Raw genomic sequence first — 16,051 nt, 5'->3', positions numbered from 1 at the left:
GGCCTAATGTAGATGCACAATTTGACATTAATACAAAATAAAATGAACACTCAACTGTCAAATATATACTTTTCAACCTTAGCTGGATTCTCTGGCCTTAGAGAGAAATCATTCCCCAAATGTCTAGTTGATTCTTTTCCAGATCCCCATGGTAGTTATTCTAAATCTTTACCACTCTTTCCAATTTTACTCCCTCAATTTTCAAAAGACTTGTTTTACAGTTCTTTGAGAAAACAAAACCATGCAAGAACACCTTAATTTTATTTCCTACCAGCTACCAGGCAATAATCTTTTTTTTTTTAATCCTTTCTTTTTTTGCTCCCAGTATTGTTTAGGTTCTTATTGCAGCCCCATGAGTTTTCCTTAGGAAAGGGCTCCGCTGGCATGTCCTTCTTGAGCCCCTAGTCTCTCTCTCTCTCTCCTCAGAGGCCCCGTTACCTCAGCCTGAAAGCCTATGCCATCATTTCAGAACCCATCTTACTTGAAATTATTGAAATTCCACGTATTTTTAATGAATCTCCTTTCCCCTTGCCATTCTCCTTTCTTATTTCTGGCTAAAGTTTGTCTTCTCTGTCTCCTTTCTTGACCGATTCTCTCTCTCTCTACCTCCTCCGTCCCTCCCTCCCTCCTACTAACTCCCCACTTTAGTTTCAGCTATACCTATTCCCATATCTTCTTATAGCTTCAGTCCTGTTCTGTGTTTCCACTTTTGATGCTTCTCCTGAATTTCAGGCTTAAATATATCATTGTGTAATGCATGTTTATTCTTTTTAAACATATATATTTTTATTGATTTCAGAGAGGAGCGGAGAGGGAAAGAGAGATAGAAACACCAATGATAAGAGGGAATCATTGATTGACTGCCTCATGTACACCCTACACTGGGATCCAGCTCACAACCAAGGCATGTTCCCTGATTGGGAATCAGACTGTAACCCCCTGAACCACAGTGGACACTCAAGCACTGAACCACACTGGCCAGGAAGTATATTTATACTTTAATGTCTCCCAAGTACATTAGACTCAGGATAAACTGTTACAATAACAGTTGGCAGTAATATATTTCAAAACCTGAGTTCAATATTTTGATATGTAATGAAATGGTGAACAAGGTATTTGACTTCAGTTTCCTCATCAAATACTGTCATAAAACTTCATTTCACCAACACACTCACCCACGCAACCACCTCTCTCACCTGTCATTACCATAACATCCTAGGTGATCTTCCCACTTCATTGTACTCTATTCTCAATGCAGTAGACAGAGTGAACCTTTTACAAAAAAAGTCACCTAGACTGTGTCTCTACTCAGAACCTTCCAATGGTTTCCCATCTTGGCTTTTAGCAAAACTCAAAACCTTCATGTCCCACCCTCAACCCCTCTTCCCCGAATCCCTGACTTCAGGTTTTCATCCTGTCCCTTTTCCACAGCACTCTGCCCTCCTCAGTCTTCCTTACTCTGCTGAGCTCCCTCTTGCTTCAAGTGCTTAGCACATGACTTTTAGCACATGGCCTTTTATTCAAATGGATGTCACTCTCACCTCCAAATGCCTTTGTTCAAATGTCACCTTCTCTGTGACAGATTCTCTAACGTATATGAAATTTATCTCCATCCTTCCGGTCTCCAACACTTAATCCCCATTTTGTCTTACTGTTCCCCGTAGGGCTCATTTCTAATATTCTATACAATTAATTCATTTAGTTTGTTTTGTTCCCCACTATAATATGCCCCAGAATGGCAAGAACTTCTGTTTTGTTTGCCCCCCAACCATTTTATCTGCAGGGCCTAGTAGTAGAAGCCAATAATAATTGCTAAAAGAAGAAATAAATATACAGATTAAGATATCAGAGGTGGGATTTTCTTTTTTTAGCTAAAAAGTACTATAAGTATATTAATTATTTCCTTTATTATCTCTACTATTATTATTTTACACCCACAAGACTACACATTTAAACACACACACACACACACACACACACACACACACACACACACATACACACAGAATATTTTTCTATGTCCTACCTTGTTTTGAGATACTGTCTAATCAGTTTATGAGGCTATTTACTGAGACATCTTCAGATTTTCAACCATTTTATTCACCAATTTTAACTCTTACATTATGTGGAGCAGAATATTCATTTTAGTTCCTACTATTTCAGCTCAATCATCTTGAACTTGTCTCTAGATAATTACAATAGCCTACACATGAATTTGTACCATATTTTATCATAAAAAACGAAAACATTTTTTAAGTACTTCTTCATGGCTTAAAATGATCTACAAAATACTTTCTACAGAAATTAAGGTCCTTCATTACTGACCCTGACCCATGTTTTTGTGGTGCTATTTTCCAACACGATAAATTGTTCTTTATGTTTCTTTTTATTTCTTTTTACTTCCAGTTAGTACTTATTGATTATTCACTGAGTCAGGCACTATGCAATGGCATTTAGCAAGGTACTATCTCTTTTCCCCTCTCCTCATAGCAATTTGTTACACTTTGGGAGGAATGAAGAGAAAACTTGGCATTTGAGTTCATACATCAAATGCACAGTAGCTATAGGTACATTGAAAATGTATTTTTTTTGGGGGGGGGAAGACTTGGTTTATACATTTTGACCTGGTATAATTATATTACTAAATTTTCCTTTACTATCAGAACTAGTCCTTGCTTGCTGATAGACTATAGCATCTCTTTATAAGCAAAACTAGGGGCCCAGTGCACAAATTCATGCACCTTGAAAGGAACTATGGGCCATGAGGCTGTGGTGGGCACAGGAGTGGGTCTCGGCCCATCCTCTGCACCCCTGCCTGGCTCCTCCTGCTGGGGTCCCGGTCCCCTGTCTGCAGAGAGCCTCACTCCCACTGCCACTGCTCCCATGCACTGACAGTGGAGCAATTGAGGTGACACCAGCAGGGGGTGTGAGCAGTGGTTGAAGCTGACAGTGGGTGCAAGGGGGTGCCACCATGATTGCCCCTCAGGAGCAGGGGAGGTGGAGAAGTCCTCAGGGGCGATCAAGGGCCAGTAGCTGCCACTTGCACCCACAGATGGCATGGAATGATTGGGACCAATGCCAGGCACTGGCAGTGGGTGCAAGCAGGGGCTCTAGTGCTGGCAGCAGGTTAGAGCACCAGGTGGGACCTTGGCACGCAGGAGCAAAGAATTTTCAGTAACAATCAGAGAGAAGTTCACCCCGATGACAGCGACTGGTGCCCCAACTTGGTCTAATGCCCCCACTCACCTGCTTGACCATCCCGCCTTGGCTAACACCCGCCATGTTCCACACATGCCTCCTGGTGGTCATAGCACATCATAGTGACTGATTGTTCCCTTGTTCCGCCGTTGGGCGTATTTACTTGTTACTTATTTGTAGGATAATTTAAGTTTTACTCTGTTATGAACTATAGAAGTTATGGGATTTTCTAAACAACATTTAAGTTCCTCTCTCTTAGTATTGGAACACACTTATGCATATGGCATAATGTTTGGTGGAGAAAACCCAGGTTATATAACCTGAATGTCATCTCAATTTTAGTAAAAAACTTTTATTTGTCTCAAATACATTTTAATAGCTACTCTCTTAGCAATTTTTTTCACATCCTTGTCAGGAGTGTCCTATATTTACTCTTCATTTATTCATATTCTTCCCATCTTAAAAGTTATGCTTACATTTTTTGATTCATCTCTATCTCTATGTGTGATCTCTCCTTTTAGCATATATATATATATATATATATATATATATATATATATATATATATTATCATTTAGTTGGCAACTTTTTGTATACAAAGCACTTTTCTTTATTTCTGGATCTGTTGATATGATAGTCAGCTGGGTCCTTGAAGGCAAAGAATCTTTGATTCTTTAGCACTGAGTATAGGGCCAAATACAGAATATAGTCAAGAACTTAACTGTTTTATGTAAAAAACAGCAATATGATAGCAGTGGGATGGAGTTTGGCATTGATGGTAAATGTGTTGAAAAATATAATTGGATAAGATAATATTAATTTTCAGAAAATAACTATAGTTCATGCCAATGTCTATAGATTAAAGATATGTTGTGTGTTTGTAATGTGTATTTATTGAAAGTTATGTTGTGATGGGAGAAAAGACATTGAGGAAAGAAAGGAAAGGTATATCATATTTTAGCAAACCATTGCATGGAAGATCAGCATCCTTTTATAATTGCTAAGGTAAAAGTACCAATTAAGTATGGCCCAATGTTTTTATATCGCTTATAAATTTCATTTGATATATATTGAAATACCTATTTATTTATGGATTTTAAAAATATTTGAATCATTACTGAGTATACATAACAAAAGTGTAAGTGATATCAAAGGACTAACATGTTCTCAGTACTCCATTACATTCGAAGGTCATTAATTGTAAGTCATGTTTATTTACCATTTAAAATATAAAAATTAAATATTTTCATTGAATTTATAGTGTATAAGAAAGTATATTGCAAAGAAACAACATCTGATGAGTTTGCTAGCATATGAAGAAGGCCCTAAATATTCTAAAACATAAAGGGAAAATAATGGGCATTTTGGATGTGGTTGCAGAAATCTGAGTTAAGCAAGTGTACTTCATGGAAGTGTACTCTTACTTTTGCTGTTCAGTAGCCAGAGCTGTCACCTGAGAAGTTTTAGCAAAATGGACAAGAAAATATGAGATTGGGCATCTAATTAACGTAGAGACATGAATCTGTGGCATTAGTATGGAAAGTTAAGAACTAAACATGCAAAAATGTGGTTTAGGTACACTACTGTTTATTATATTCACCCCCCGCTCCCCGGAGCAAAGGAGGAATAAAAATGTCTGTGTTCAAAATGCCAACATCTATAAAACTCACTTGCTGAGATTCTATGTGCCTTATCCAGTGTGACAAAACCGCTAGTCATAAACATAAACAGAATTCGTAACAATTTCCAGAACAGACTGTGTGAGACCACATCAAAGTCAATTCTCTCAATTAGGTGGACTTGAGCTGAGTGGCTGTAATTAAGAAAATTATTGGCTTAGCTTTGCAGCTGAACAGAAAATGTGGCTCTCATTCATGTACCTTTCATGTATTGCTTTCTCACATTTCATCTTTGTACTGCTCTTGTGTTCATGTTCAGATCAGTCATATTTTATTTGAAACATTTTCATTTTCAGATCAGCAGTCCTGTGATCCTGGTGAATTTCTTTGCCACGATCATGTGACTTGTGTCTCCCAGAGCTGGCTGTGTGATGGGGACCCTGACTGCCCTGATGATTCAGACGAGTCTTTAGATACCTGTGAGTAGAAAGGTTTTCCTGCCATTCAGATTTCCCTTACATGTGCAACAAAATGTCAGCGGTTTTCACGGATGACTGATGTTGTAGTTGATTCTTTTTTTCCCACCTAGCCTGAGAAACGCAAAACTTTTCATTTATGTTTTTTTTTAAATGACTATGTGAATGAAAGCATAAAATGCAATTTTATAGCGTGAACTGACTTATGAAGGAAAGAAGATGCAAGGTTAATTATTTTGAAGTGATTGTGTTGCTGCTAGAGGAAAATGACTTACAGAGGAAAATAATCCTTTAAGACACAGCACCAAAAGGGAATAAGACCCTCCCCAAAAATGTATCTCACACACTGAGCCAGAGGAACACATAGGCATGAAAAGAGGAAAAATAGATTAATAAAAACGAAGTCTAATGTAGAAATCAAGTGTGTAAGTCCATACAAAGAAATATCATTTGGCAATAAAAAGAAGGAAATAATCATATATGATACATTTTTAAAATCTAAGGGGAAGGAGCCAGTCACAGAAGACCCCATGTGGTATGATTTCATTCATGTGAAATATCCCAAATTGTCAAATATAAAGACATAGAGAATAGATGAGAGATGTGGTGGAAGGCATTAAGAACTGACTGTTAATGAGCATGGGATCTCTTTTTGGTGAGATTCAAATATGCTAAAATGGGTTTGCAGTTATCATTGCACAGGTATGTTCATATATTTTAAAATATTGAATTTTACATACTAAAATGATTGAATTGTATGTTAATTTTATCTTTATAAAGTTGTTTAAAAATGGAAATATATCTCAGTATTATGTCTAGAGGTATAGATGGCACAATAAAGTGAAAAGAAAACAATAGTAAGTGCTTTGACCACATGAAATCATATTTTATATATATATATGATTATTAAGTCATATTATTTATGATTACGAATAAATCATATCATGATTATATAAATGCTCTGACCATATGAAATCATATTATATATGATTAATATTATATGTATATATATATATTTAAGCTTTACCCTCTCCTTTTTAAGTATCATCTACGAGTTCTTTCCTCATTAGCTGGAAGGATTTCCATAGCATAATCAGAATAAAAGGAAAATTATCGAATGTTGGTACTGGAGTGTTGCATTTCTGTCCTGATCCTCCCAACAAATTCCTGATAAGGAAAAAAAAACCTACAGAAACATGAGATATATGTTTGCTATCCATATGCAGGAAAGCCAGATTGAAGCTGAAATGCCATGGGACTGTGTACTTGGCACAGTGCAAAAACAGTTGAGAGAAAAAAATGACTGGACAGCTTACCTAGATGATGCTGATGAAGAATAGAGAATGAGGTGTTCCCTTTGTGCTCAAGTGTGAGATGAGTAGGAGAATCAGACTGGAGAGGATTTGTGGTATACAACAGGGGCAGGGATCTGGATGGTCAAAACTAAAGCCCTGAGAGAGAAAACCTTATAGTAAATGTCAAATTGTGTAAATGCCAAATACTCTGTTATCCCTCCCTTGCTGAATTCCTGCTTCTAGAACATGGCTAATACCCAGCAAGGTCACATCAGTGGACCAGAGTTATGTTTGACAGCTGACTGATTGGACATTTGCTCTGAATGGTCAGTGTCTCCACCACAATGTTCTTAAATATTTTGGATATCTACCCTGCCTATAAAATAGACATCACCTTGGTTTTGGAAAAGGTGGATCCCTCAATTCAAAGGTTAGGGGCTTCAGCAGACTGAGGCCTCAAATTAAAAATCACATGTGGGTTAATAAAAAAAATGTTTTTTTCTGCTTATTTTTAAAAATGAAATTCTTACCTACTCAAGACATCAAGACATTTTTATCAGTTTTTAAGTATATAGCTATTTTCTTCTCCAATAACATTTGATGAGTTAGATTTAAAAGTATTTCTTTATGTTGGGCATTATTATTCTATCCTCAAACATCAAAATTGCTGAAAATCCTTAAAGGAAATACTAAAACTATTGTTATATGAATGTAGCCATATATCAAGGACAGAGAAAAACCTATTTTTCTACTGGGACATTTAATATGGACAACATATTTGGATCTACATGTAATTAGCCCGTTTCCAATCAATGGTTTCAGATAATACCAATTGAAATCTAGACAAGCATAGAAAAAAAAAAAAACACCTTTATAAATCATATAAGATTTTTGAATTTTAAATTTCTCAACCCAGATGTTCACAATTACCATTTTTCTAATCATAGGGCTTTATAATGTGTTGTTTTACATCATTCATATTCACTGATATGCATAAAATAATTGCAAAATTTTATGATATTAATATTCAATGTGAAAGATTAATACTAAAATTCTAAAACCATGAAGACTGTTTATTAGGAAGGGTGATTTTGTGCTCAGAATATGAGCAACTGCATGTTGTACATTTTGGTTGGAAATATGTGTATCTACAAAATATTAGATTAAAACAGTTGAAGCAATACACTTATTTTTCCTAAATCTATTTAGCCTTTAAAATTATAAGGAAACCAATACAACATGTAATTTATTATGACATTGTAAAAGCTCTGAAATGATGACAAAATTCCCATAGAAAAAAAAGGGGATATTGTCAAGAATATTGTCAAAAGAAAAGCTTTTGTTGTGAAATGCTGATGACTGAAATGCTTAGAAAATAAATCTGTATACAGAAAAACCAAGATGAGGTTTCTAAAATATGAAAACAGATAACTTTCATAATTTATATTTCTACCATTGGATATGAGAAAGTATTCTTTAGCCTTATATTAAAAATGAAAGTCTAGATTTTTCCACATTATTTGAAGTAATTTCAAGTGTCTAAATAAATGACTAATCATCTTCAAGCCCGATGAGGACATGAGAATAGAAAATCAGGGGAAAAACCATCCTTATACTCAGGGCTTTCAGTTTGGTTGTTAGTCTCGATTGTGTGTGACAAGAATTAAAGTCGAAAGTGGGGACATTTATTTGTGAAATGAAGGCTTGGGACCACCTGTGGCTGGAAAATTTTCTTGAAAGGCACTTTTGTTCAACATTTAATTCCTTCTAAGATTTTCTGTTGAATGCTGAATGATACTTCCTTTCCAACAATCAGCTCCAGCTGATGTATGATATTTTCTGGGAAATTGAATTGAATGTACTTAAAACTGATTCTTTTTAAGCCAGAACTGCATTGGTGCTGCTATGTCTCCTTCCTTGCTATTACCCTATCCTACTCCCCAGTCAGAAAATTATTTAGCGGGTACATTAATTATAGATCATATTTTCGATAGATGACTCACTGGCCAATAAAGGAGAATAAAAATGGCCTTATAAGAGGATAATTGCAACCTGGAAAGCTGTGATAATTTGCACATTGACTCTGCCCTGTCAATCTGCAGGAATTAGCAAACTTTTTCTATAAGGAACCAGATGGTAATATTTTAGATTTCATGAATCCATGTGATCTCTGTTGAATATTATTCTTGTTTATTAAATGCTTTAAAATAGAATGCACATTCTCAGCTTATGGTCTGTACAAAAGCAAGCTGGAGGACAGAGTTGGCTGGCTGTAGTTTGATAATCCCTGTTGTAATGTCATTGTTGAACTATATCCACTGTGAAATTATAAGCGTGGGTCTGTGCCCATGTGGAGTCACCACAGGGAACAAAATAATGCCTCACAGTGGAAGCACATGGCATAGAGCTGTGTGTACCCACTACCATATAGTGCCAGACTCAGGCCATATGGCATTTTCTGCAAAAGGTAGGTTTATTCTTCTATCTTAGTAGGTTTATTCTCCTTATTCATCAGGATTTCACTTGGACACATGGAATAGAAATGGTAGCTTAACCAAATAGGGGTTCATTTTTTTTTCACATAAAAAATAAAATGGTGGAAAATTTAGGATTAATATGTCAGCTCTTGAATGACACCAGCTTTCTCTATCTTTGTGCTCTGCAGTCCTCAGCATGGAATTGTCAGTCTTACAGCCACAGTATCAATGCTTTACCTCTGCCAGTAGATGATTCCATTTGAGGCAAAAAGAAGGGAGAAAGTAAAGGAACAAGGCAAGCTGATTTCTGTTTCACAGAAAAGCAGTAACTTTCACAGAAAGCAATGCTAGGATGTGCTGCTGATACTCTGCTTCACCAGAACTGATCAGATGAAGTATCGGGTAATGCAGGTGGCTCTGCTAGTTTAGACAAGGGGAGAATAGATATTGGGAAGGCAGAGGCACCAGGTAGCATATGTGACAGTGTCCCTTCACTCTCTTTTCTTCTCCATCCACTATATAGGAGGTGGCACCCCTAGCATATGATCAGGGCTTCTGCATCTCAACTACTGGTCTCCAAGTCACATTCCTTCTCAAATATCTTTTCTCCTTGGCAGCTAACTTAACCCTTTCAGGACCCATTACTTCATTTGTACAATGGACATGATAGTACTGCCTCACAGTGAAGTGTTTAGAAAATGCCTACTCCATACTCAAATCCCCTCTTTACTGCACACCCCATTCTGCATCCCAGATGCTCAGGGCTCTGAGCAAGCACTGGGCCCTATGGGTCTTCTTAAGGAAGATCCTAACTGCCCCCATACCCAATTCTTACTTAAAGTCAGTTTATTCTCTTAAGAATGTGACTAGGAATAGGGTTAATTTGCTCCATGCAGAAATTCAAGATAAATTGTTAACAGTTTTTAATAATTAGATATGTTACATTGAAACATTAAGACAATTTTTGAATAGAGCTTATTTTGGGACAGGAGGCTTTTTCTAGGAATTCTTACAAAAACATCATGTTGCCTGATTGACTAAAGTTAAAATACATTCCTGAAAGTCATGATAGTCAATAGTATTTCTTAATTGACACTGCAGTCGTAAAATGTAGATGTTATCTCATTTTAGGAAATTGAGATTATGGGCCTTCTATATTCCTCTCAGTTGGCTGTTATTGGTGAAAGCAGAATTCAAATTTATTTAAACATGTTCTCCTTTTTTTTTGAAATACTGAGGTGAAGAAGGATCAGAGTCCTAAGAGGACCCCATAGGCCATCTAATTTATAAATATGGAGTCATTTGAAAAACATGGAAAGTTATTCCAACAGAATTGTGAAACATTGGCTTTGGGAATGAACTGTTCTAATTGGATATTGCAGTAAAAATAACAAGTCTCCTGGGTAATCAAAATAGCAGCATTTATATAAAAAAAATGAAAATGACTGTAAGTTATTAGGGTTAGATATGCCTCTGCATGAAGGGACTGTTGCCTTTATTATGATTCCATTGTGTGATTTTAACTTTATTTAGACAGGAGGATATTAAGGAATGTCTTATATTCACATAATGACTTTTCCCCTAGGTATAGGGTAGAAATTTCCTTTTAAACTTTCTTTCTTGACAGAGGTCAGAAACATAAAGCAAAATTCAGGTGGGAGATTATTAGTAAATAGAGATTGCTCTTTAAACACACGTGGTAGAATAGAGCACTGAGAGTAGACTACAGGAACAATAAAGTGAAGTGTGGTCCTTGTTTGCAAGTAGTAGTGATTTAGAGGTCGCTGTTCGATGAACTAATGCAGGAGAACCCCAAAGCAGAGCTTTTCTGTCAGGTGGAGACGCTGAAGTGATCTTACACATTAAAATAAAAGCATAGGAGACACCCGAGGGCAGTTTGTGTCTCCTTCAGTTCTTTTTGTTTTGCTCTTCATTTCACTGTGAGGCTCTTCATTTTAGCAGCAGAGAGAACAAAACACTGACTCATCTTTAATAATAAAAGGCTCTGACTTAAGAGTTGCTAGGAAGGGTGACCTGGGGGAAAGGTGGGGGAAAGTACAATTGTGAACTGTAAGGGCCTGGATAAAATTGACTCATTTCCCTAGCACAGTGGGAATGGGATGGGGGGAGGTCTGTTTCTCTTTATTCGGCCCCACAATGTGCTAATGCATCGCTGCAGTCTGCCTCTGCAGTTTTAAGAAAGGCTGATTGGAGGTGTAGGTGATAAAACTGAGTTCCAAGTTTGCCACACAATTCATTTTAAATTGTAATAATCACATTGAGACTAAGTTACATAGCCTGATAAATCACAAGCAAAAAGAAAAACTGTCATCTGTGTTTTCTAAATTAAAAATATGTTAATTATATAAATGATAAATATATTAAATTAAAAATAATTATAAATTAAAACTAAAAAAAGGAAGCAAAGCAGGACCAGCATTAAAAAAGGCCTCGCTCTTTACTCAAAAAGTCAATGCTGTTTGGTTTTCTGATACAAGACAGGCCACAGGATGAAAAGGGACCATAGTCCTTAGCCTACGCCAGACACTGCAGGGAATAAAAAGTTGAAAATAGTGTAAATTAAAGGGGGCAAAATAAAATGAAAGGCTTCCAGAGACCACTCTAGTAAAATCTCCTTGGCTTAAGGGATGATGCACTGTAAACAAGTGCTCTTGCAGAGCTGTAGGGACACACTGAAGGCTGAATAAGGAGTCTTCTCAGAAAAGGTCCAGTCTAGCATTTGGGGATGGGGATGAAGGCTTCTTACCTTTCCTGGGTGAGCACATTTCTTCCCAGAGGATCTTTTATTCTTTATAGTCCGTGTATACAATTTACATTTGACTTTCCAGAAGGGCTTCTAAAATGACATATTTTGCTAAATTAAGCTCTAAAATATGCTGTGTTCCAAGAACTTATTTTAATGGCAATGTCTTTCTTTTTTTCTCCCTTCCCTCACATCTTCCATCATCCTTCCCTGAAAGCAGAATATAAAGCCCTACTGTAACATGACTACAGAATTTTCAGTAGGATGAAGAGTGTCATCTTTCTACTAATTTATATCTTGGCCCTGTTCAGATTCAGGCAGTATAACTGACTTTGAGTTGAATTTTTAAATTAAAATCTTTGTAACATTATCTTTCTTAATTTTCAGTATAGGGAAAATTTCTTAAAAAAAAAAAAAAAAGGTAATGAGAGAATGGGTAAAAGCAGGGAGTAGGTTGGAGAATACCAGTGAATGTGGCTTATAGCAACCCACTCAGCCTACAAGGTCTCTTTCTTTCTTTCTTTCTTTCTTTCTTTCTTTCTTTCTTTCTTTCTTTCTTTCTTTCTTTCTTTCTTTCTTTCTTTCTCAACCCACTCAGGCTACAAGGTGTCTCTCTCTCTCTCTCTCTCTCTCTCTCTCTCTCTCTCTCTCTCTCTCTCTCTCTCTTTATTTTTCTGAAAAAAAATAAAAGACTTGTGAGGAAAGGATCAACCTTCAAAGCTTGGTTGAAGAGGGGAGAATCCCTAAACTAGTTACTCAGTTGCAAAGAATAAAGTAAACAAGTAAACAATTATTTCCCAAAATTTCTGATGGAGTGGCCAAGATAAAAATAATTATTAATGTAAAGGACTTTCCTAGAATTCAACTTACAACCATAAGACTACTGCAATTTTAATCTTTTACAAAAAAATGTAGAAATAAGGTGTACTTGGACTTTGATAATGTCTTAAGGATATGTACATTATTATTATTAAATGTCATTTTGTCATTGCAGCTATTATTTGAGAAATACAGGCCAGTTATCATGTCCATTAAAGCAATAAGAAATCTGAGACATGAACAAATTGTTTGGTAAAGAGTATCTTAGCGAATGGGTCACAAGGATGGAATAGGAATCCAGAACTTCTATATCCTCGCTTCCTACCATAGCCTCTGTTACAGGCTTAGTTGTGCCCCCTCTGAACTCTATGTTGAATCTCCAAATTTCTAGCACATCAGAAAGTTTCTGTATTTGGAGAAAGGGCCTTAAAAGAGTTCTTTAAGGTCAAATGAGGTAATTATAGTGGGTCCTACTCCAATCTGACTGGTGCCTCATGAGATCAGGAAACTTTGCAATACTAGGACACCTGGAGCCCTGCATGCACAGGTGGAAGAACTCGTGAAGCAACAGGAAGCTTGTAGCCATCTGCAATCCAAGGACAGGCTAACTCTATCCATCATTTCACTCTTGGACTTGTAGCTTCCAGAATGGTGAGGACATGAAATTCCATTGCTTAAGACACTTGGTCTATGGTATTTTGTTCTGAGACCTCTAGCAGACTAGTAGAGCATTCTATAATATATCTAACAAAATTCTATTCATTTTATATCAGTGTAAGAATGATGCAATGACTTAAAAATCCCTTCTTTCCTTGAAGAGATATACTACCCGAGCACTAAATTGCGGGCATTGTGATCCTGTTAAAGACATCTGAAATAAAATCACCAATCAAGCTGATGGAATAAAAGACCCATCTCTACAATGGTTATAACCCTCTAAGAAAACCTAATTTAGAAAGTGTGATTTGTATGAAAATGAAATTTATTTTAAATGAAGAGTCACTACATGATTAATACAGATATTTTTCAAGTACTTATGAATGATGGGTTGCTCCAAACTTAAAACAATAGGTTTACCTGACCCTTCCTCCTGTGACCCAGGACACTCATTTAGAGGTACAGTTGAGGGCCAACCTTGTAGTAATAGTAATAAAATAAAACACAAATTTGAAAAGATCACTTAAATACCGTTAATTTCTGAGAAGACAGTAAAAATACATAACTGGCATATATTAGTATTAATATGGATATTAATAATATCTCATATTAAGTTGCCATAATATATATTAGGTTGCTATCATTTTTAATTCTGAATTGATCACTAGGTTAGGCAATAAAGTGGATGAAATTTGATAGTGAAAAAAATATTTCTTTCTATACATTGACCTTTGGAGAATTTTGTTATATTTCACTTGCAAATTTGTACATATAAAATAATTTGAGGTCCAATGCACAAAATTCATGCATAGGTAAGGTCCCTAGGCCTGGCCGGCGATAAGGGACAATCCTTGGGTGACCAGTGGGGCAATCAAAGGAGCCCCCACTGGCACCTGCCTTGGCTGACCTGTGGACTGGGGGTAGCTCTTGCATTGAGCATATGCCTCCTGGTGGTCAGTGCGTGTAATAGTAACTGGTCATTCTGCTTGTCGTTCACTGTTCAGTCGATTTGCATATTAGGCTTTTATTATATAGGATTCAATTTTTTAAATGAATGACATGCTATTTATTTTCATTTAAACAGTAAAGACATTTTTGTCACTATACCAGACTTCTCAATTTAAATATGGATTTTCTTTAAGAAACTAGAAATTAATCAATCAGCAGCTATTTACTGAGGAACTATATTGTAAAGGCATTTGCCAGGGATTTCTCTTCAACCATTTATTCCCTTGCTCCACCATGTGGCAGGGATTTAGCCTATGCTAATTTAATCTTCTATCCTGAGATTATTTCCATGTTAAATGAGATTATTTCCATTTTAAAGAAGATATTTATGATTAAGTTAGTAATGATGTTACTGACACAAAATGGATAATTAATATTATCCAGATGTCCCAATATGATCCTTATATGGATTATCTCCTTTGATCCGGACCACAGCCTTCAGCAGGACATTGGGTCTAGTTGTTTGGATTGTGTGGGGTGCTAGGATGATATGGATATCACAGGCAACAGATATTTTCCCACAAATGGAAATGAACTGTCTTGAAAAGGGGACAAATTTTTCTCATTTGGGTGAAGGCATTATATGAGTCAATGGTAGCCCTTCCTAAGATACTAATCATGACTGGAGTTACTTGCTAGAGGTCTTAAAGCATTTAAGTGACAGAGCTGCATTTAAGTGACAAAACTGTGTCATGTTACACAGCTTTCTAATGAGGTTCAGAGAAATTAAATTCCTCTAAGATTCCCTCCGCACAAGGGCAGGATGTTCATGCTTCTCACATTACATTCAAGTCAGGATGCTTTGACTTGAATTATATCATACCACTTGTATACCTTCATCCAGATATTTGTATACTTGGCTATAAAATTTATACACATCTAATGTTAATTGAGTGGGAATGATAAGATCAGTATGCTAAAGAAAGGCAGGCATAGTAACAATTGGAGAGAGGATTTTAATTATTTTTCCAACCAGAAAGGATATGCTTGTGAATTTGTAAGTTATTGTATTAACAATTATGAAAGATATATGGGTTAACGTGTATATATGCATATATATGAAGTTTATGTGTATACATATGAAAAATTTGAATGTGGAAAACAATATTTTCTTAACCATTTTGCTCAAACATGCACAAACCACAACACATACACACACACACACACACACACACACACACACACTAAATTAAAAGACACATTGTTGAACATAACTCTGTTTATGATGAGGAAATTTTTATTAGCTTTCTACTACTGTGTAATGGACTACCACATGTTTAGTATGTTAAAACAACTCCCATTTCCCATCTCCCATTTACATATGTCAGAAGTCTTGGGCGGATCATATGAGTTCCCTGCTTCACAAGGTTGAAATTAAGGTTTTCCATAGGCTGTGCTCTCCTCTGGAGGGTCTAAGGATGAATTTTCTTTAACTCTTTTAGGGTGTTGACTGAGTGAGGTTCATTGTGATTGTTGGGCTGGGGTTACAGATTTATAATGGCTGCCAGCTTCAGGCATTCGTAACAATTAAAGGCCACCGATATTCCTTGCCAGATGCCCAGATCCATGTTCAAAGCCAGCAAGCCCTAACGTCCTCTTTGGCTACCATATGGAAAAACACTATTTTAAAGACCTCAGGTGATTACATAAGAGCCTTTGGATAATTATTCTTTTGACATATGATATAATCCTGAGAATATATCTCAGATTCCCAGCGTGCTGTTTTAAACTATTTAGA

General features: G+C 36.3%; 1 protein-coding gene across 1 annotated transcript in view; it reads left to right on the top strand.

Moving 5' to 3' along the window:
* The window catches only part of LRP1B (LDL receptor related protein 1B), a 1,553,318-nt gene that overhangs the window by 305,109 nt on the left and 1,232,158 nt on the right, over positions 1 to 16,051 (top strand). Inside the window, exon 2 of the mRNA XM_084892846.1 lies at positions 5,174 to 5,296. Within this exon, the coding sequence (XP_084748972.1) occupies positions 5,174 to 5,296 (123 nt within the window). The remainder of the gene's footprint in view (positions 1 to 5,173; positions 5,297 to 16,051) is intronic.

This window comes from Pipistrellus hanaki (genome assembly GCF_964339955.1).
Source record: "Pipistrellus hanaki genome assembly, chromosome: 8".
Taxonomy (NCBI): Eukaryota; Metazoa; Chordata; class Mammalia; order Chiroptera; family Vespertilionidae; genus Pipistrellus; species Pipistrellus hanaki.
Note: the sequence above shows the minus strand (reverse complement) of the source record. Positions and strands in the feature narration are given on the sequence as shown.